The sequence below is a fragment of the Eucalyptus grandis genome, chromosome 2, assembly GCF_016545825.1.
Source record: "Eucalyptus grandis isolate ANBG69807.140 chromosome 2, ASM1654582v1, whole genome shotgun sequence".
NCBI lineage: Eukaryota > Viridiplantae > Streptophyta > Magnoliopsida > Myrtales > Myrtaceae > Eucalyptus > Eucalyptus grandis.
Window position 1 is genome coordinate 56,151,302 of NC_052613.1, and position 22,214 is coordinate 56,173,515.

At 41.4% G+C, this 22,214-nt stretch overlaps 2 protein-coding genes across 4 annotated transcripts; both read left to right on the plus strand.

The window, feature by feature from the left end:
- The first annotated feature begins 1,876 nt into the window (after positions 1 to 1,876).
- Positions 1,877 to 5,636, plus strand: LOC104434019 (GABA transporter 1). The gene is given in 9 exon segments (XM_018869263.2): positions 1,877 to 2,070; positions 2,888 to 3,118; positions 3,610 to 3,702; positions 3,989 to 4,086; positions 4,191 to 4,329; positions 4,332 to 4,376; positions 4,489 to 4,619; positions 4,756 to 4,989; positions 5,075 to 5,636. Coding segments are annotated over 9 exon segments (1,467 nt in total). The 5' UTR covers positions 1,877 to 1,955; the 3' UTR covers positions 5,456 to 5,636.
- On the plus strand, positions 3,089 to 22,203 carry LOC104434020 (GABA transporter 1). Of its 3 annotated transcripts, XM_039307908.1 has the most exons (8): positions 3,089 to 3,118; positions 3,610 to 3,702; positions 3,818 to 3,911; positions 20,605 to 20,702; positions 20,807 to 20,993; positions 21,106 to 21,236; positions 21,385 to 21,618; positions 21,718 to 22,203. In XM_039307908.1, exons 4-8 carry the CDS (start codon positions 20,646 to 20,648, stop codon positions 22,096 to 22,098), a joined length of 990 nt encoding a protein of 329 aa, XP_039163842.1. In that variant the 5' UTR covers positions 3,089 to 3,118; positions 3,610 to 3,702; positions 3,818 to 3,911; positions 20,605 to 20,645; the 3' UTR covers positions 22,099 to 22,203. The 3 variants fall into 3 exon arrangements, with proteins under 3 accessions (XP_039163842.1, XP_039163841.1, XP_010045267.2); XM_010046965.3 differs by lacking the exons at positions 3,089 to 3,118; positions 3,610 to 3,702; positions 3,818 to 3,911 and adding exons at positions 18,287 to 18,582; positions 19,470 to 19,700; XM_039307907.1 differs by lacking the exon at positions 3,089 to 3,118 and having other exon boundaries at positions 3,701 to 3,911.
- The last annotated feature ends 11 nt before the right edge of the window (positions 22,204 to 22,214 follow it).

Sequence of the window (22,214 nt, forward strand, 5' to 3'; positions counted from 1 at the left end):
GCCTTATGCCATCCTACTCGCTTGCACAGGGACATCCACCAGTTCGCCATCATTGACGTCACCCGCAGCTGCAGAAACATTAGCCGAACGCTGCTTTTCTTGTACTTTCTCTCCATACGTCCTCAAACGTGCTGAAATAATCTGATTGATAGAAACCCAATCCAAATCCGGTTTTATCATTTGCATATGTGTAAAACTACATGATAATCCAAACTCAAGTCTTTCTAAAGATTGAGGGAAAATTTCAAATAAGGGCCAGAAGTGCCCTTATTTTCTCAATTAAAAGTCTGAAATTGAACTTATTTTAAATAAAGGGTCTGAAGTGGCTATATCAGTCTTAGAGAAAAAGTGGTTATGGTTATCTCAAATAAAGTCCTAGCCTTGCGGACTTGCCAGCTGCCAAAAAATTCCACCTGACTAAAGATATTTTTATCCACGCACAATATAAATATAAATATAAATATAAATATAAATTAAATTAGATTAAAAATTAAGAAGAAAATATAGCCTCCCTCCCGCCTATGGCCGCCGCCCATCACCGGTAGGGCGTTGGCAATGGCCGATGAGTTTGCTAACACTTGGTCGAGGGCTGGCGACCCTCGCCGGCTAGAGGCTAGAGCCAGCAAAGACTGGGGGCACAACTAGAGGAAGCCCTCCCTCTCGAGTGTTTCTTTTCCTTTTTAAAGTTATAATATATATATTTTTAGTTTTTTTAAAACACAAAAGGAAAACTTAAAAAAAAAATTAAAAGATGAAATTACAATTCGCCAAGCAGTGAGTTTAGACTTTTTAAGACTAATATGGCCACTTCAGGCTCTTATTTGAAACAAGGTTCACTTCAAATTTTTATTTGAGGAAATGATAGAACTTTGGCTCTTATTTGAAATATTATCTACTTTAAGCTTTTATTTGAAATTTTCTCCGGATTAGAAGGGAAGGAAAGTAAATGAAGACTTGACTTTTGCTTGAATGTGGGTGCCTGCAATTAGAGGACCAGCAAGGCAGCCGCTGATATGTCGCCTTCAGGATCTGTCATCCATAAGCTCAACAATTCATACTTCCAGTTCGATGACCATTGAAAAACATTAATCGAAAAGCGGCCCTGCAATAACATCAATTGGTCACGTAAAAGAATTGCAAAGTTTCTAGTAGGAGTGATGCTCGAATGTCATTGACAAAACATGGTCAATGATAGTTGATTTTCATAACAAACGGTACTAATCGGGCAAAGTTTGTAGCATCAAAAGAGGGTTTTTTTACAGTGCTGTGAACCAAAACATGGCAACAGTCTGGGGCTATTTCTGAGCCGGCCGAGGGTTGACGATGATCGTCAATCGTCAGTGGATTTTCATTGGTCACCTAATTGAGCCCTACAACTTTACCGTGCTCCAGCCACGGCAAAAATCATCAAATTAACCCAACTGCTCACCGTCTTCTGACAAAAGGGCACTCTCTTGTGGGAGTGCATCAAATTCCATACGGTGGCCGAGAGGAGAGGAGTTTCTTGTGGGAGATTTTTGTCATTGTAATTACATCCAAATATTTTAGCTAGTTAAATTTTTATAATTAGATTTTATTTAATTTCTTAAGTGAGATTTCATGAAAAATTATGAGGAGCTAAATACTATACACGAGTTATTGGTGTAATTGGAGACTGAAAAATACTGGAAGAAAATATTTGAGTACTAAAGTCATTATAATTTCTATTGTATCATTGGAATTTTAAAAGAAAATTATTCTTTTTCAAAAAAGGCAGAAGAGAGAGGAGAGAGAGTGTTGATTAGTCTCTGATGTGCGGATCCCAAAATTGACACGTGTTAACTATTTAATGGACTTGCATAAAGCTGATGTGGGCACCTAATATTTTCTCGCCCGGCTCTCTTTGGTCTTCCTTTTCTCCTGAATCCCTCTCTGTACACTCGCATAGAGAGAGAGAGAGAGAGAGAGGGAGAGAGATGGGTCCTGCAGAAGTGCAAGAAGGAGATGATGCGGGCGAAGTAGTACCTCCGTGGCTAGATCACCATCAGAAGGAGCTCGATGCCGGTGCTCTCTTCGTTCTCAAATCTAAAGGTAATTTCATCTCTTCTCTTTACTCTTCTCGTGTTCTGCAAGTGTCGCCGCCGCCGCCGCCGCCTCCTTCTCCCTTGAGGGGAGACTGTCTATCACATGATGAATAACCAGAATTTCGTGTACTGTGCACTTCAAGAACAGTGAACACAGGTGGTGATTATATATATATATATTGAAAGACAAGTAGAGAGTTAATATGATATAATATCTTTTCTTGTTTAGACTAGAGGAAAGTGCTGTTACCGCTTTAGTTTTGGGGACGGGACCATTTGGTTTGGATTACCTCAAAGACGAAAACGAGCACCATAAGTATCTCCATCAATTCCAAGACTTATGGCCAAGAAAATGCTTGTCGTTTTCACTAATTGTACCCAACTCACAATTAAAAAAAAATAGCAAATGATCTCTTTTGTAATAATTAACTTTCGGCAGACTATAAACATGTCGTTTTCCAAACGTGAATTCAAAAGAAAGAATGACGGCCGACTATTAATGAGCGAATCATTTCTCTTTTGACACTATTAACATCATAATTAATCACGTCTTGTTTGAAAGTTATAATGACAATTTTGATTAGACAGTGATATCATACCGTTGAAATTTGCCGATAGATGACATCTCGTTATTGTCTGTGACAACCTAATGTAAGGGGTCCTTTTTCTCCAATGTTTTGTATTCTTCTTCCTCCAAGATCAGATTTGCTGATTCCTAGACTATGGTCCCATTGTCCATATCCAAATTAATTATAAAAATTTATTTTGCGGTGATGCTTGAAAGAATTTAACTGATTATTACTTGGAAATTGAAATTGAATCAGGTTCATGGCTTCATTGCGGATACCACTTGACCACCTCGATCGTGGGTCCAGCTCTTCTAAGCCTTCCCTACGCTTTCACCTTCTTGGGATGGGGGGGCGGGATTATATGCCTGGTCGTCGGAGCACTCGTGACCTTCTACTCTTACAACCTCATATCACTCGTCCTGGAGCATCACGCCCAGATGGGCAATCGGCATCTACGGTTCAGAGACATGGCTCACGACATCATGGGTAAGTCCTAATCACAGAACATTTCACTCAACGGCAACATTCGTCTCAAAGCATCATGTTAACTCTCTTTTACTAATAACCAGTTGAATGTACACAATCATTGAACGAAATACACTTGAAACTCATCTAATGATAAGTCCGTGTCCGAGATCAAGAGGTTCACCTTGAACCTTAGGACAAGTCGTTTCGAAGCACGGCACGTGCTCAATCGTTTGAATTTCAAAACATGCGTGAATACATGTTAACCCATATGGTTACTTGAACTCCTTCACGATGCTTTCGATCAAGTTGCACCGGATTGCACCCAGTCCGCACTGCTTTTGGATTGTAATCCATGGTCAAAGTTGCAAATCATCCCGGTTTTCTTTTGTGATGTACACTTCGTAAAATCGTTGACAGTTTGAGATTCCGTGCTTTGACCATTGAATTGATAGCAGCACCCATGCTATTTTTCTCTTTGGTCAGAAAAATGCAACTTTCATTTTTTTCAGGAGTAGGTGAATATATAGTCGGAGAACATGTTCGGCCAACGATTGAAGCGACGAAAGAGAAACCTTGGACATTGCAATTTCTAACGCCCTGCGGTAGGAAAGTAGCTCTAGGCTGGATTTTTGAGCTACCAAATAACTCAGACCATTCTGTTTGTCATTGAATTCACGTATCACTAGCTCTTTTTGTTTATCTGAGCCAATTCTTCAGGTTTGAGTAAATTGGGGAACATAAGTGGCTTATAATCATGTTGGTCGAGCTGATTGTCATCAAGTATATGTTAGAGATAACCTGATATGGCCACGTAAGCTTTTTAGAAGTTTCTGCATTCGTGACATATCCGGCACCATGAAAAACGGGGATTGCTGTGGGTTTGGGCAGGGCCGAGATGGGGGAAGTTTTACGTCGGTCCAATCCAATTCATGGTCTGCTATGGTGCTGTTGTTGCTTGCACCCTCCTGGGAGGGGAATGCTTGAAGGTCTGACTACCGAAACTCTTGAGTTTGCTCCTGTTTTTGTACATGATTAGTCATACTTTAGTGTATAGAGAGGTCATTTCTCTTATAAATTCCGACACTCCCAGACGATCTACTTGCTGTCCAAGCCAGATGGGACGAAGAAGCTCTACGAGTTCGTCATAATATTCGGGTGCTTGATGTTAGTCCTAGCTCAAGTACCATCCTTTCACTCACTCAGGCACATCAATATGGTGTCCTTGGTTTTGTCCTTCTCTACAGTGCTTGTGCCACTGGCGGTTCCATTTACATCGGTAAGTGTCGACTCGAACATGAAATTCAAGAAGCGCGCATGCTGTGCAATGGCAAAGCAAACCAGTTCATGACATCATATCTGATGTCAAGTTTCTCCTCTTTCTGTCGCAGGGCTTTCGTCCAAGGGGACTGAGAAGGACTACTCCTTGGCAGGGGACACTCCAACTCGCATCTTCGGCTTCTTCAATGCCATCGCCATTATTGCAACGACGTATGGGAATGGGATTATTCCTGAAATTCAGGTATGATAATTGCGAAATGTCTGTTTTGTTTAGTTCAACACGATTTGTTGTCCGCTTGAATTGGTCAGGTGGAGAGATTCGGGTTTAGCATTTGCGCCATCAGTTTGACTTTCGATCTGTGTAAATCGATTTATAGGCCACGTTGGCACCTCCAGTGAAGGGGAAGATGTTCAAGGGGCTGTGCATGTGCTACGCCGTGGTTGTGGTCACTTACTTTAGCGTCGCAATCTCCGGTTATTGGGCTTTCGGCAACCAAGCAGAAGGGCTCCTCCTCAGCAACTTCTTGGTTGACGGGAAGGCGCTGCTTCCGAAATGGTTCATTTTGATGACCAACATGTTCGCCATTCTCCAATTGTCAGCTGTTGGTGTAGTAAGAATCTCTCTCTCGCGCGCACGCACGCACAGTGGAATATGTGACGGTGGTAACTTGAGAAGAACAAACTGTTTTTGGGCAGGTTTATCTGCAGCCTACTAATGAAGTTCTTGAGAAAACGTTCGCAGACCCCATGAGTACGCAATTCTCTGTACGAAACGTCATACCTCGCCTGATCTCTCGGTCAATATCCATCATTGTGGCAACAACATTATCTGCAATGCTCCCCTTCTTCGGAGACATCAATTCTCTATTTGGAGCATTCGGATTCCTGCCTCTTGACTTCGTCCTGCCCGTAATCTTCTACAACTTGACGTTTAAGCCATCGAGACGAAGCTCCATTTTCTGGCTGAACATCACTATTGCCGTCGTGTTCTCAACAGTGGCGGTTATTGCAGCTGTTGCGGCGGTTAGGCAAATAGCCCTGGACGCTGATACGTACCAGTTATTTGCTAATTTGTAAACAGAGGTATCTTGTTCTCAAAAGCTGGGTCGATTATATAAATGCAGATATTAGCCCCCCTTCAGTGAAACCAGGACACCAATCCGTCCACCACTCACCCCAAAATTCTTTTGCAGTAATGGTAAAATAACAGTGGAAATTCGTAAAGCAAGAACCATCAGTAGCATTTCCTTTGGTTGAACGATGAACTGGCAGAGCTGTGATTGCTTCTTTTTCCCCCCTTATACAGTATGCATGCAGAGTTCAGATGGAAACTGCATATGCTACATGTAATCCTTGGTAAGAATTGATCTGGAAATGAAGTAAAACCAAACACGAAGAAAATGGGACAACAGTCATTATTCATGAAGCATGATAACATCAGATAAGCCCGATTAACGTAGATTAAACCAAAAGAAGATAACAATAGACAATGTAAAACGACGTTACAGGAAGCTTCCAAAACAACATTCTTATTCACCAGGGCTACAACTTCACTTCTCAGGGTCACCGCCACAGATGTCCGTGGACTCATTCTGGTCGTCCCGTTTCTCGGGGCCACTTGAGGCCGGTGGTGCAATAGTAATAGGGCTGGCCATGACTGGCTCTCCCCTGTCCGATCCCTCAGGGAGACTCAAGGCCGGTGGCACGATAGTAATAGGGCTGGCCACGATAGGCTCTTCCTCGTTCGATCCCTCAGGAAGAATCGAGGCCAATGGCTGAATAGTAATAGGGGTGGCCCTGATCGGCTCTCCCTCCTCCGATCCCTCAGGTCCTGGCGATCTGTCATTTGCACTGCCTTACGCCATCTCGCTTGCACAGGGACATCCACCAGTTCGCCGTCATTGACGTCATCCGCAGCTGTAGAAACATTAGCCGAACGCTGCTTTCTCTTGTACTTTCCCTCCATAACGTCCTCAAACGTGCTGAAAATAATCTGATTGACAGAAACCCAATCAAATCCGGTGTTATCAGTGGCATATTTGTAAGACTACATGATAATCCAAACTCAGGTCTTTCTAAAGATTGGAGGGAAAATTTCAAATAAAAGCCAAAGTGCCTTTATTTTCTCAATTAAAAATCTGAAATAAACCTTATTTTAAATAAGGATCTAAAATGGTCATATCAATTTCAGAGAAAAGTTTAAAGTAGTTATGGTTATCTCAAATAAAGCCCTAGCCTTGCCGATTTGCCAGCCACAAAAAAATTCTAGCTAATTAAAGATATTTTCATCCACACACGATATAGATATAGATATAAATATAAATTAGATTAAAAATTAAGAAAAAACAACATAGGCTCCCTCCCGCCTATGGCCGCCGCCCATCATCGGTAGGTAGCGGCAATGACCGGCGAGTTTGCCGACACTTGGTCGAGGGCTGGCGACCCTCACCAACTAGAGGCTAGAGCCAATAGTGCCGGGGGCCACAAGTAGGAGGAAGCCATCCCTCCCGAGTGTTTCTTTTCCTTTTGAAAGTTATAATTAATTTTTTTAGTTTTTTTTAAAGAAAAAAAAAAGAAAGAAAAAAGGAAAACTAAGAAAAAAAACTTATAAGATGAAATTATTCGCCAAGCAATGAGTTCAGGCTCTTTTTAAGACTAATTATCTAAAATAAGATCCACTTCGAGTTTTTATTTGAGAAAATGATGGCATTTTGAACTTTTATTTGAAAAATGTCTACTTTAGGCTATTATTTAAAATTTCTCGAGATTGGATGGGAAGGAAAGTAAATGAAGACTTGACTTTTGCTTGAATGTGGGTGCCTGCAATTAGAGGACCAGTAAGGTAGCCGCCGATATGTTGCCCTTCAGGATCTGTCATCCATAAACTCAACAATCCATACTTCTGGTTCGATGACCATTGATAACATTTATCAAAAAGCGGCCCTGCAATAACATCAATTGGTCACGTAAAAGAATTGCAAAGTTTCTAGTAGGAGTGATGCTCGAATGTCATTGACAAAACATGGTCAATGGTAGTTGATTTTCGTTACAAACAGTAATGATCGGGCAAAACAGCATCAAATGAAGGTTTTTACAGTGCTGTGAACCAAAACATGGCAACAGTCTGGGGCCCTTTCTGAGCCGGCCGATGGTTGACGGTGATCATCAATCGTCGGTGGATTTTCATCGGTCACCTAATTGAGCCCTACAACTTTACCGTGCTCCAGCCACGGCAGAAAATCTCATCAAATTAACCCAACTGCTCATCGTCTTCTGACAAAAGTGCACTCTCTTAAGATTAAGGCCATTTCGGGATAATAATATTTCCAGCAAGTGCAGAGAAAAGGTTGATAAATCGTTCCGAAGGAATAAATAAGAACGGAGTGAGAGACTGAAAAACCTCGTAAATGGTTTTTTCTCCACCAGGATTGCTGCTATGGAAGGCCACAGAAGAGACTTCACCAGGAGCAGCGAGAGGAACCACCGTTCTGCTTTCTTCCTGAACACATGCTAACAGCTCTTGGATGATGTCCTGTAAACCACAGTTTTGAAGATGTTTGAAATCAGATAGCCGAGTAAGGCAACGATGAAAGAAATCAGAAGACATCGATAACTAGATTTGCATGTATGACGATACGTACGCGTCCGACGGGCACTGTCAGTATGAACGGCATGAGGGCTGGTCCAACCATATGAACGAGCCCAGCTGCAGAGGGTGACACGCCAGTTTTTGCCTTTTACTTATGTCATTGGGCTACGTATATTCTAACATTCAATTCTACTCTTTCAATAAATCATAGAGAGAGGATTTAGAGATTCAATAAGCGAAATAAAATTCAAGAGTAATTCCGCAAATATCTATTATTATTATGCCGCTTTCGTCCATTTGGATACCCAGTAGTTATGCAAAGGCCCATTTCATTTGTCTCCCTTTGGACGGTACGAACCCAATTCAAACTTTTTGAAGTTTTACAACGCAAGCCCAATGGATCTGATCTATACATCTAACCTGAACCAACCTGATCCGACCAATCAAAGATCAACATCATCTCGACGAGACAGGGCCATTTTGTTTTTGTGGGGCACCACGAACTGCCCTTGATGCAAAAATTACTCGGAAAGAATGCGGGCCATTTTTGGGAGCATAAGGGGAATCGTCACTTGTATCTTAGAGCACTGTCGTATTATGTGGGAGTAGTTGATAGATTGAGAGATTACATTTTCAACGTTAAATCGTGGGAGATCTAAAGTTTTAATTTAAGGGGGTTATGTATAGATAGGGATCTCTTTATTCGTTAGATCCAACATCTAAAGAACAATCGAGAGCATATAAAAAGCCCACCAAATACATCTTGATCATAATGTTTGTCACTTGTTACGTCCTTATCTAAAATTGAACAAATTAGTAAATAGGAAGTATTACACATAAATAGAAACGGTGATTGGACTGGGGGGAAACTTAGTAGGAGGATCTCGCATGAGCATTATTTATAACCTTTCTTTGGCCTCTCTCTTCTGCTCCTTGTGGCCGAGGACGACTCAGCATGTGGAGGAGGCACAGGCGACCCGTCCGTCGGAGGTGCTGGCGTGGGAGGTGAACCCATTATATTTTGGTCAATGGGAATAGTATCCCATGTTCTTTCCAGATGGGGATGCTGGAAATCAAGTTACATTTGATTAGTGAAACCAATTGGATTCACTTATGCTGGATGTGAAGTCTGAGGTTCTGGACAGAAACAAGATCTTCGATTCTCTCCACCCCGAATCGGTTCGCTGCTTCTCGTGACGAAAGATCATTGCCCTGCCCCATCTCTTGATGTACTATAATACTTGAAATTGGACTCGGAACCTGAGTCGCTAAAGTTAGTAAACGAGAAGTTCCGAAACCAAAATTCTCCGACCATGCAATCGGGTCTAGATTGCTTCTATAAACGACAACATCTTCCTCACCGAAAGGCCCTTCAAGCCTCCAATAATAGCTGAGCTCTTCCCTCGGCATCCGTCTCGCTGCACTTTCACATCCATACTTACTTAGGACTGATATCCGACCCCTCGTGACTATTTCATCCTCGTTTTGACCTTCCCCGAAAAACATAGGATTCAGAAGGTGACCCGCTGCGGGAAGTGCAGAAAAACAACTCATCCTCCCTCCGCTCCAACTGTGCTTGTATTGGCTCAATGGAAGTTCATCAATGGCACAACTCTTTGAGGCTTCTAGCATCCGAACCCGCCAGTCATGAACGGCACCCATGAAGGAATTCTCTATGTTGAAGGTGGCTAACGAGCTCGCAAAGGATGATATAGCTGCATAAAGGAATGGGCCCCGCTCCAAAAGTCGTCTCCTAAAATAGTGGTTTCAATATTGGAAACGTCATCTGGAATACCGAGCTTCCATTTCTTCCATTCTTCGCTCATTACCACCTCACGAAGTGCTGTCTTTAGTTCGAGAATCCTCTGCACGGTCCAGTATGAAGGCGCTAAGACGGTGGAAATTGGGTCAGAATTTCCTTCCCGACTTCGGCTCAGTGTACATGGATAAAGATGTTAAGCATAATGGCACAAATCAGTGAATCAATATCAAATCAAATCAGTCAATTGTTCAAATTAAGGATCTCACATAACAAGCAAGTGCTAAGATCAAGGGATTATAAATTCAATTTGATTGATTCTAACGGCTTATAATCTCTTGTATAAATGCATGTACTCAGCTCATGGAAAAAGTATCAGTTGTAGAAAATCTTTTTCTCATAATTCTCTCAATTCTCTTAAAAATTTATATGATATCAGAGCTCTTCGCTCAACCGAGCCTTCGATCCCACCAGTTCCCACCAGTTATCGAGTTACTCATCTCCTCCGATGTCAAAGAAGCAGCCACCGTGAGTTCAACTAGTGATAACACCAACTCATCTGCAACCGATCTCATCAGTATCGGCAACAGTGGTCTCATCGCCATCGGCACCACTGTCCAGTTTCCTGTGAAGCTTACAGCTGGCAACTTTCCCTCTTGGCGAGCACAACGGCAAGTTATTTTAATCAGGCATGATCTACTGCGATTTGTTGACGGCACACATCCTTGTCCGTCACTTGATTCGTCCGGATCAGCCAGTGCGGAACGCACATTATGGATCCGCCAAGACCAGCTGTTGTTATCCACCATTTTCGCCTCAATTTTTGAATCCATTTTGTCGCCGATTGCATTCAACGAAACCTCTCAAGAAGCAATGAAAAAGCTCACCGACCTTTATGCAACAAAACCCGTTCTCAGGTAATGTTTCTTAAGGACCGGTTGTCCACAATCTAGCATCAATCGAGGTCAGTTTCCAAATATCTTCAAGAAGTAAAGGGTATTGCCAACGAACTCTCTATTATTGATACACCCCTTCAAGATGATGATATTGTTATACATGGCTTTCATGGAATTGGTCCTAAATTTAAAGAATTAGCGGTTGCAATTTGCACTAGTGAAAATCGTATTTCATTTGAGGAATTACATGACAAACTTGTCGCTTATGAAACTTACCTTAAGGATGAAGAAAAAGCTTCAGAATTACGCTCTAGTCCGGTCCACTGCTCGCTAGAACGGTGCCCAAAATGGATATGGTGCTTCTCATGGCGCCCACTACAACCTTGGCAACCAATAGTCCCGTAGAAGCCTCATCCAACGGGGCAACCCATCTCAATCTCATGACTCCCGGCCTTTATGTCAATTTTGCGACAAATACGGTCACACGACCAAGACTTGCTACCGTATTCAAGGCCATACAAATGCTGAACCTGTTGTGCACCACACAACCACCACAAGCTTAATCCCGCAATAACTTGTTGATTCAGGAGTGTCCCACCACATCACCAATGACTTAGCAAACCTATCTCTCCTCTCGAAGTATGAAGGACCGGATGAAATTATTATTGGTGACGGGACAAGTTTAAGTATTTTGCATGTTGGAATGACAAAACGGGCGTCTCCCAAAATCACCTTTGTTTTACCCAACACACTTTGCGCACCGTCTCTTATTCAAAATTTAATTTTCATCTCTAAATTTTGTGCCCAAAATAATACCTCTATTGAATTTTTTGCCATGTTCTTTTTGGTGAAGGATCTTCGAACGGGAGCGACGTTGTTGCACGGTGAGCATAGGCATGGAGTCTATCGGATGCCACTCTCCCTACGGCCACACACAGACCAACCCATGGCATTCATAGGAGAGAAAGCGGCTCACTACGATTGACATTGATGTTTAGGACATCCTTCTCCTCCATTCAATATTACATTTCATTTGTCAATCATTTTACAAAATACATATGACTTAGAAAAAAAAATCTCTGATGTTTATGCCAATTTTAGTGCTTTTAAATCAATTGTTGAAAAGCAATTTCAACGTCTTATTACCTTTGTCTACTTTGATGGCGGAGGTGAGTATCTAAATCTGAAAACATTTTTCACCATACACGGTATTTCTCACTTCACCAATCTTCCTCACACCTCGCAACACAACGGCACCGTCGAACAGGGACATCATCATATTGTAGAAACATGCTTTTAACTTTACTCCACAATGCATATTTTTCAATCATGTTTTGGTCCTATGTCTTTCAAACCGCTGCATATCTCATCAGCTACCCACCTTAATCCTTCAGTGTCAATCTCCATATCAAAAACTTTTTAATCAAATGCCAAACTATCTTAAACTTTGGATTTTCGGATGCTTAAGTTATCCGTGGCTTCGCCCCTGTGCCCAAAACAAGCTTGATAAACATCCCCGCCCAATTTGCTCAAAAAAAAAAAAAAAAAAAAAAATCCCCGCTCAAAACAGGACTTTACGCACAGGACTACGCGATTTCACAGAATCAATTCTGATTTATGGAAATTCTAGAACCAGCGGTACATTGAATTAACGAAACTCGAGCACAGCTACCACGTCAATGAGCTTCGCAAGCCCTCTCCACCACTCATCTCCCTTGCAAAAAAGAAGGAAAAAAAACTAGCTGCCACGTGAATCAACGTCGATCAAACAAATCATTGGTGATGACTGGATTGCCCGTTAATGACTTTCGGTAAAAATTAATTTGAATGATTATATTAAATTTTCGTGTAAAGATTTAAAAATAAATTAATAAATTGGTATATTTATAAGTCAAGTCATATCTATACAACAGATACATAAAGGTGGTTTTGAATTTTTCCAAAGGAATTGTTAGCTGCCGGTCAAAGATCAATTATTGCGTCTCCAGCTTAAGAAAAAGGTGTGGGCCGTTTGGTCGGATTTTTCGTTCTTTTTTTTTTTTTTTTTTTTTTTTTTGGGTCAAACTGGTAGCTCTTTATTAGAAAATGTTGGATTTAGGCCGCATTTGATCCTCTTTTAAGGAACACTTTTGGAAAAATGCCTATGACTTTAGCTTAAAGGGTTTTCATGAAAAGTAAAAACTGTTTGCTAAATTATAATTGAATAGTGAATGTTGTTTGGTGGAAATGTATTTGAAAAGTTCTTTTGCATGATCAATTTAATTTTTTAATTTTTTAATTTGTTTAAAATTAGAAAAATAATGTCCTTAACTTTTACAATTTTAATGTTGACGACAATGTAAAAGAAATGTATAAAAATTTATAAATAAATATAAATTTATTTTTTCCTAAAAAATTCAAACGGAAAAAAAATATCGTCAAAGTAGACTCTTTCTCAATTAAAAAGAGAGTAATTTCACTACAATGAACATCGTAACATATATCCCAAGAAAAAAAAATTTATTATTCTTAAAAATTACAAACGTCCTTAAATATTTCCTAAACTATAAATATTTGATCACATAAACTTGTAAACACTAACCTTCTCATTTACATCATCAAAATCCACTATGTATAAATTGAGATCAAAATCTACTCTTGACAATGATATAGCTCATGTCATATCATCGCCACATGTAAAAATTTGCTATGTTGTGCAATTTCAAAATGGTGACATTAGAGAGTATTCTCAAGATATCCGTTAACAAAACCCAGTTGATAGGTTAGCCGATACTAGGTAAATATAAGCATGTGTGAGGTCACAGGTCCAAAATAAATAAATAAATAAATAAGCATAAGCAAGACATATGACATCACTACAACAATCAACACAACTAATTACAGCAAATCGACTATGAAGACCAGTAATCTTTTTTGCATTGAATAGGACTACTTTTGTAGCAAATTGAAGTTATTTACCCATTTTAAAGTGGCCTTACTTATTATAAACAAATTTATACTTGCTGGATATATTGGTAAGTAAACTGTGTTCATCTGGTGGATTTGTTTGGTGGGCTAAGCAAAAACAAAGGACTTCTCCGTTTCTGTACCCAAAGAAGCCAAGAGATAATTACATGCATTTCTACAGTTTCCTACAAGATATGTAGCTAATTTACGCCACCAAATTGGCTGTGGCAATGATAATGTCGGTAAAAAGCTTTACCAGCCATCGACGTGCATGATCAATGAGTACGTAGATAGTCTATGCGACCCAAATCCGATCAAGTCTCATTTGTTCTAAATGATGGTAACCATTCAATGCAAAACCCGAAAGTACAGAGACCGAAAAGGTGTATGCAACAGCTTTCTTCCTCATTATGCTTTTTGTCTTCAAGGTTCTCGGGCGAATGATAGGATCGTTCAACAATGTCGGCAATTAGCCATTTATACAATTCGAACAATTTTGAATTCGTCTAAAATAATTATCAATAAAATAAGATGTCAAAAATCCTTTGATTGAAGAGTATATAAAATATAAGTTGTTCTTCTAATCATCATCAAAAACGAATCTACCCCCTTGATTAAGTTCTGAATCTTTTTCTTTTCTCCCTTTTTTAAGGGGTCTGGTCCTGAGCAAGACCTTAAAAAACTCCAGCCATCAGGCAGGCTGCCCTCCCCACAAGGGAGGGAAGTGGGTCCCTGGACAGGGTTTATATCTTAGGGAGTTCCTGTAACATCTCGGGCCCCACTGTGTAATATTGTCCGCTTTGGGTCACCCGCCCTGGCGCGGACGCACCGCCATCCCAACCACGGTCTTTTCCCTCACGGCTTTAAAACGCGTTACACAGATTAGAGGGACCCAAGCCTTATAACCTAACCAAGATCTCTCTCCCTAGGCGATGTGGGACAAGAGAGGAGGTTGTTACACTCTCCACCTCAGAGAGGAGGTTGTTACACTCTCCACCTCTTAACAAAATAGCGTCATCGCTATGGCCCCACGGGCATCAGAACAGCATTCAAACTGTGGTCCCACATGCGGTCGGAAGTCGGCTCTAATACCAATATATGTCACACCCCAAAACTACAAAGAATGGGAATGACACGGCCGTCCTTCTTTACAAAGGACGCAGCCTCAAACACAACCAACAAACTGATATTAACTTATATATATAAATATCAGATAAACCTTCAAATTGGTTGCAATATCAGAGTTTTTATAATCCACCAAAAAGAGAAAAGAGATATACGTTTAAAACTTAGACTATCCAACCACTAGTAAGGATCATTTGCACCACTTCCTTAAACCATACCAAAAACAAAATAGAACTCTCCAAGTTTCCCACGACGGCGCACTCGCTCTATTCGCCACTAGCCGAGGAACCCGAAAAGATCAAAGGAGGAATGGGATGAGCAACCACAGCTCGGTGAGTAGTACATATCTTCTAAGCGAGATCGAACAACCACTATGCATGTATACAAAACAATACCAAACTTCATAAGCCAACTCAATATATAAAATAAGTATTGAATATTATAAGAGTTATTTCTTATCATCAAGATTTATAGTAATATGGAAAACTCATTTGAATCGCCATCAAAATTCAAGTATCAATGGTCGAATCCATTGAATAATCTCCATCAAAAACACATATCAATGATCTATCCATTGATCAATCTTTTGCTCAATAACTAACCATGGTCACGATACAACGCCTTGTGACAAGGCGACCAAGATTCTCCCCTTGGCAAGGTCTCCACCTACAAAGCCGGTGGCTAGGCCCAGAAGGATATCCTAAACCCGGTATGCATACCCCAAAACCCCTCACGGGGTTCACGGTCATATTGAGCATAAATAACCATTCTCCAATACCAGAAATCCAATTCATAAATCAATATCTTAAACCAAACAAATAACATTTTGCAACATAGCCCATCATCCATTTCATATCCATTTCTCAAATCATTATAAACTTTTTCATAAATCAGTCGCATAGCAATTTCATATATGTTTCTCCACAAACCTTGTATAACATGTTTTTCAAAGATTCACAATCAACCAAAGGGTAGCAATTGCTCGATCTGGCTTTTATATATATATACTTCAAGACATGATTTTATAAAACCAAAGAAGATATAGTACCACTCACTTTGTTGTCTACGATCAAACGACAAACGATACTTGTATCGTCGAACTCAAGGCCCTATCAAATAATCGACGAATAATATTAAAATCTAATAAAATTCTATCTCGACTACAAAATGACTAAGTTACGCCTTAACTCTAACAAAACGACTTATGCGCGCTAACAAGTCGCATAACCAAAGCGATTGTTTAAGCCATTCGCAACATGAAGTTTAAGCGCAAAAATTGATCGAGCCTTAACTTTCTCTTCCGAACCCCGATCCAAACGTACTTATAGTCAATAGAGAGCCCTTGACACATATTACAAGAATCTCAAATTGGTCATCCCAAAATCAAGCCGAAAAATGACAAAATACAGGCCCAAAGCTGCTGGATGCGTACTGTTCACTGCGCGTGGGAAACTTTGGAATTTTGCTTCGGACAAACCATAAGCTCAAATCACGATCCGTAAAATCCCACGGCTCCACAACACCCTAAATTACCATTCTTACAAAAATACGCGGCTCAAAGACTCCAAAATTAGACTTTGCCGCTCGATTTTCCAAAAATTCCGAATTTGAGTCCTAAATCCAAAAATTACTTCAATCGGACAAACGATGGGGCTTGATCTCTTACCGGGTTATGGAGTCGAGTTGGCTTGGCAAGGCATCCGAGGCATGCACGTGCCAAAACTTTTTTCCTTTCTTCCATTTTCTTCTTCTTCTTCTTCTTCTTCTGCTTCTTCTTTTCTTTCTTTTCTTTTTGGTCGAGGAAACTCCCAGCTTCTATTTAGCCAAGCCCTCTCCCATCTCCTTTTTCTTTCTCTTGCCTTATTAACTTTTCGACTTCTTTTTCCGTTTCTTTTTTTGGAGCCTTTAAAACTTCTTTTTCTGTTTCTTCTTTTGGGGCCCACTAGCCTAATGTTACAGTTCCCCTCAAAAACTCCCAAGGAACAAGCCCGGGGAGGGCGATGAAGACAACCCAGGGGAAACAAAGTCCCTGAGGGTGGGCCGAGCCTCCCCCCGAGCCCAAATTTCTGGTCCAGAGTAAGACCTTAAAAGGCTCCAGCCATCAGGCAGGCTGCCCTCCCCACAAAGAATATAAGTTGTTCTTCTAATTATCATCAAAAACGAAAAGTAAGTTCTGAATCTTTTTCTTTTCTCCCTTTTTTAAGGGGTCTATTATTTTCTCAGCCAAACACGTACATCCCACTCGTTGACTTTTCTTCCAGGATTAGAATAATAAATGATCGATCACGCAACCCAAGAAATTTCGTGTCGTCCAACTGGTTCGAATTCGGCTAGCAAACCTTTATGGAAAATTCAATTGTGTAAACAGTGAGGAGTGACTGATCTCAAATCCACAAGGGAAATGATCGGATGACGCAGCGCTTCAACGGCCACGGCGACATACGCGAATTCTAAGCACGCCCATTACAGCAACTCGGCAAAAACAAAACCAGAGCATAACTCGACATGAAATACGTGCGTACGTGTATAACATACACGTACACACGCGCGCGCGCGCACAATGATACACGCTCGTACGTGTCTTAGCTTCTGCTCCATTGCCCAGCGATTATTCTGTCCAACACCCAACCCCCGCCCCCCCGCCAAAAAACACCTACCATTCTTCCTCTTCCTCTTTCCTCAGCAACGGATCGTGTCTTCACCTACTTCGTGCCATCTGCGGCCCGAGCTGAGACGTCTCGGAGGGAATCAAATATATATTCCCGATTCCATGGCAATGAACTGGACCTAACTCCTCCATCACATGGTCCATAATTCCAAACAAATTTAGGATTTTGTCAGTGGGGTTATCGTTTTCTTTTGGAGTACCTCCATTGAAACCCTGAATTTTTATGTTTTGCTTCGTATCCCCCCCGAAGAAAAATTAGTTCATACTTTCGATTTTCAGTTTTTGCTTTTGCTGCTCTTCCCTTTCTTACTTAGAGAATGAAGTTTGACATGCTTAGTCACCTTAATCACGTCGCAAGAGGATGTGTCTCTCTTATTGTGGTATTGGATTAAAGGATTGCCGAGAGCACTATGCGGTGGTAGGTGGGTTTAAGCTCTTTGGTTAAATAGCCTCCGGATGTGGAGAAAGTGAGGTGAGTGGAAACTAATTTGGACAACACCCAATTGCTACATTAAAATGAAATATAGCTTTATTAATGTAGCAAGAATTATTATTCAATGACAAGAAATACTGAGCGATCACATTGACCACTTATACGTACTTACATCTTTTTATACATAAGGAAAATTCCAGGATAGCACGTGGATCGAAAGTCCAAACGAATGAATGGAAATCCATTTGCATTTGAGAAACGGTGAGAATCCGAACACAGATGGCCTGACTAATGTATATACACAGATCTGTACACGCAAGTCCGTTTTAAACAAACTTAAGATTATTTTATAAACGAGTCGGTCAGGACCGGGAATATAAAGCAAGTGTGAACGTAAAGTGGATCCTAATGGCCATTGGGCGGACGAGTCAAAGGAACGAATCATGTCATCATCTTCATCATTGAAAGGGCAACTCGTTGACTCGTATATTCACATGCCCCTGCCTATATAATTTCGTCATTATTCTTCACGATCGCTCGCTGCCTCGCTCGGTTTCATCTTCCTTTTCTCCTCTGAGAATCCCTCTCTGCACACCCGCATAGAGAGAGAGAGAGAGAGAGAGAGAGAGAGAGAGAGAGAGAGAGAGAGAGAGGGATGGGGACTCTGGGACCGAGATCGGTGGTGGGCGTCCAAGAAGAAGATGATGCGGGAGGAGTAGTGCTTCCGCCGCAAGATCACCATCAGAAGGAGCTCGACGCTGGCGCTCTCTTCGTTCTCAAATCTAAAGGTAAACTCCATCTCTTCTCTCTGCTCTTCTCGTGCTCTGCAAGCACCACCTTCGCAGCCGGCGCCGCCAGCACCACCACCTCCTCCGCCGCCGCCTCCTCCCTTGGGGGGAGACTGTCGGTCACATGATGAATATCTAGAATTTCGTGTAACGTGCACTTCGAGAACATCGGTGGTGAACTTTTTTTTATATTAAAAGATAAATAGAGAGTTTTTTTTTTTTTTTTTTTTTTGGGCCGAAATAGGGAGTTTTTTTTTTTTTTTTGGTGAATGAAATAGGGAGTTGATAAGGTGATATCTTTCTTGTTTAGCCTAAAGGAGAGTGCTGTGGCCGCTTTAGTTTTGGGGACGGTACCATTTGGTCGGGGCTAAATCAAAGTGGAAAACAAGCACCATAAATATCTCCATCGATTCCAAGACTTACGGCCAAGGAAAATGCTGGTCGTTTTCACTAATTCTACCCAACTCACAATTAAAAAAATAGCAAATGATTTTTTAAGTAATAATTAACTTTTGGCAGACTATACACATGTCGTTTTGTAAACGTAAATTCAAGATAAAGCACGTCGGCTGACTATTACCGAGAGAATCATTTCTCTTTTGGCACTATTGATACCATAATTAATCTTGTCTCATTTGAAAGTTAGAACAACGATTCCACGATGGCGGCACGTCTTTTTGGCCGGTGACAACTTGACGTGAAGGATCCTTTCTTTTTCTCCATTTTTTCATGTTCTTTTTCCTCCAAGATTGGATCTCAAACAGATTTGCTGATTCCTAGTCAAAACGGTCCCATTGTCCATATCCAAATTAACTATCAAAAGATATTTTGTGAGAATGCTTGAAAAAATCTAACTGATTATTACCTGGAAATTGGAATTGAAACAGGCTCATGGCTTCACGCTGGATACCATTTGACCACGTCAATCGTGGCACCAGCTCTTCTGAGCCTTCCCTATGCTTTCACCTTACTTGGATGGGTGGGCGGGATCATTTGCTTGATCATAGGAGCGCTCGTGACCTTCTACTCCTACAACCTCATATCACTCGTCCTGGAGCACCAAGCCGAGATGGGCAATCGGCATTTGCGGTTCAGAGACATGGCTCACGACATCATGGGTAAGTCCTAATCACAAAACATTTCACTCAATAGACAACGTATTAATTCTCTTTTATATATAATCGTACACAATCATTGAACGAAATGCACTCGAAACACATCCAACAATAACATTACGATGTGACTATGTTTGACACCGAAAGTCCATGTCTGAGATCGAGAGGTTCGCCTTGAACTTTAGGACAAGTTGTTTCAAAGCATAGCACGTGGTCAATTGTTTGAATTTCAAAACATGCGTGGATACAAGTTAACCCGTATGGTTACTTGAACTCCTTGTTCACGATGCTTTTGATCTAGTTGCACTGATCGAACCCATCCACACTGTTTTTGGATTGTAATCCATGGTCAAAGCCGCAAGTCATCCCGCTTTTCTTCGTGACGTATACACTTAATGACATTGTTGACATTTTGAGATTCCGTGCTTTGACCATTGAATTGATAGCAGCACCCATGCTATTTTTATCTTCGGTCAGAAAAATGCAACTTTCATTTTGTTCAAGACTAAAGAGAAAACATTTTCGGCCAACGATTGAAGCGATGAAAGAGAAACCTTTGACATTATAATTTCTAATGCCCTGTGGTAGGAAAGTAGCTCTAGGCTGGTTTTTTGAGCTGCCAATGACTCAGATCATTCTGTTTGTCATTGAATTCACGAATCACCAGCTCTGTTTGTTTATCTGAGCCAAATCTTTAGGTTAGACAAAAGTAGGTAACATAAGTGGCTTATAATCATGGTGGTTGAGCCGATTGTCGGCAAATATAATGTTAGAGATAAACCCGGTACGGCTACATAAGCTTCCGTAAAGGTTTCTGCATCCGTGGCATATCTGGCACCGCGAAAATCGGGAATTGCTGTTTTGAAGTGAACAAGGCTAATAACGAAATAAAAATGGGTTTGAGCAGGGCCGAGATGGGGGAAGTTTTACGTCGGTCCAATCCAATTCATGGTCTGCTATGGTGCTGTCGTTGCTTGCACCCTTCTGGGAGGGGAATGCTTGAAGGTCTGACTACCGAAACTCTTGAGTTTGCTCCTGTTTTTGTTCATGATTAGTCATACTTTAGTGTATAGAGAGGTCATTTCTCTTATAAATTCCGACACTCCCAGACGATCTACTTGCTGTCCAAGCCAGATGGGACGATGAAGCTTTATGAGTTCGTCATAATATTCGGGTGCTTGATGTTAGCCCTAGCTCAAATACCATCCTTCCACTCGCTCAGGCACATCAATATGGTGTCCTTGGTTTTGTCCCTTCTCTACAGTGCTTGTGCCACTGGCGGCTCCATTTACATCGGTAAGTATCGACTCAGACATGAAATTCAAGTAGGGCACGTGCTGTGTAATGGCATAGTGAACCGGTTCATGATATCATCTCTGATGTCGAGTTTCTCCTCTTTCTTTGGCAGGGCTTTCGTCCAAGGGGCCCGAGAAGGACTATTCCTTGGTAGGGGACACTACAAGTCGCACCTTCGGCATCTTCAATGCCATTGCCATTATAGCAACGACATATGGGAATGGGATTATTCCTGAAATTCAGGTCTGATACTTGGGACGTGTCTGTTTTGCTTAGTTCAATATGATTTGGTGTCCGAATGAATTGGCCGGGTGGAAAGATTCAATGAACGATAAGGGTTTACCATTTGCACCACCGGTTTAACTTTCAATCTGTGTAAATCGATTTATAGGCCACGTTGGCGCCTCCAGTGAAGGGGAAGATGTTCAAGGGGCTGTGCGTGTGCTACGCCGTGGTCGTGGTCACTTTCTTTAGCGTCGCAATCTCCGGTTATTGGGCTTTCGGCAACCAAGCAGAAGGGCTTCTCCTCAGCAACTTCTTGGTTGACGGGAAGGCGCTGCTTCCGAAATGGTTCATTTTGATGACCAACATGTTCACCATTCTCCAATTGTCAGCTGTTGGTGTAGTAAGAATCTCTCTCTCTCTCTCTCTCTCTCTCGCTCGCGCGCGCGCAGTGGAATATGTGACGGTGGTAACTTGAGAAGAACGAATTGTTTTTGGGCAGGTTTATCTGCAGCCTACTAATGAAGTTCTCGAGAAGACGTTCGCAGACCCCATGAGTGCGGAATTCTCTACACGAAACGTCATACCTCGCCTGATCTCTCGGTCGCTATCAGTCATTGTGGCAACAACAATAGCAGCAATGCTCCCCTTCTTTGGAGACATCAATTCTCTGATTGGAGCATTCGGATTCCTGCCTCTCGACTTTGTCTTGCCCGTGGTCTTCTACAACTTGACGTTTCAGCCATCAAGACGAAGCCTCATTTTCTGGCTGAACATCACTATTGCCGTAGTGTTCTCGACAGTGTCGGTTATTGCAGCTGTTGCGGCGGTTAGGCAAATAGCCATCGACGCGGATACGTACCAGTTATTTGCTAATGTGTAAACAGATGTATATTGTTCTCCGAAGCTGGTTCAATTATAATAATGCAGATATTAGCCCCCGTTCAGTGAAACCAGGACACCAATTAGTCCGCCACTCACACCGAAATTTTTTCACAG

Coding starts and splice junctions, on each gene's coding strand:
- LOC104434020 (XM_010046965.3), top strand. CDS start 18,450: ATGGGGACTCTGGGACCGAGATCGGTGGTGGGCGTCCAAGAAGAAGAT. Junction 19,701..20,604: donor CATGGCTCACGACATCATGG/GTAAGTCCTAAT, acceptor GGGTTTGAGCAG/GGCCGAGATGGGGGAAGTTT. Junction 21,619..21,717: donor AATTGTCAGCTGTTGGTGTA/GTAAGAATCTCT, acceptor GTTTTTGGGCAG/GTTTATCTGCAGCCTACTAA.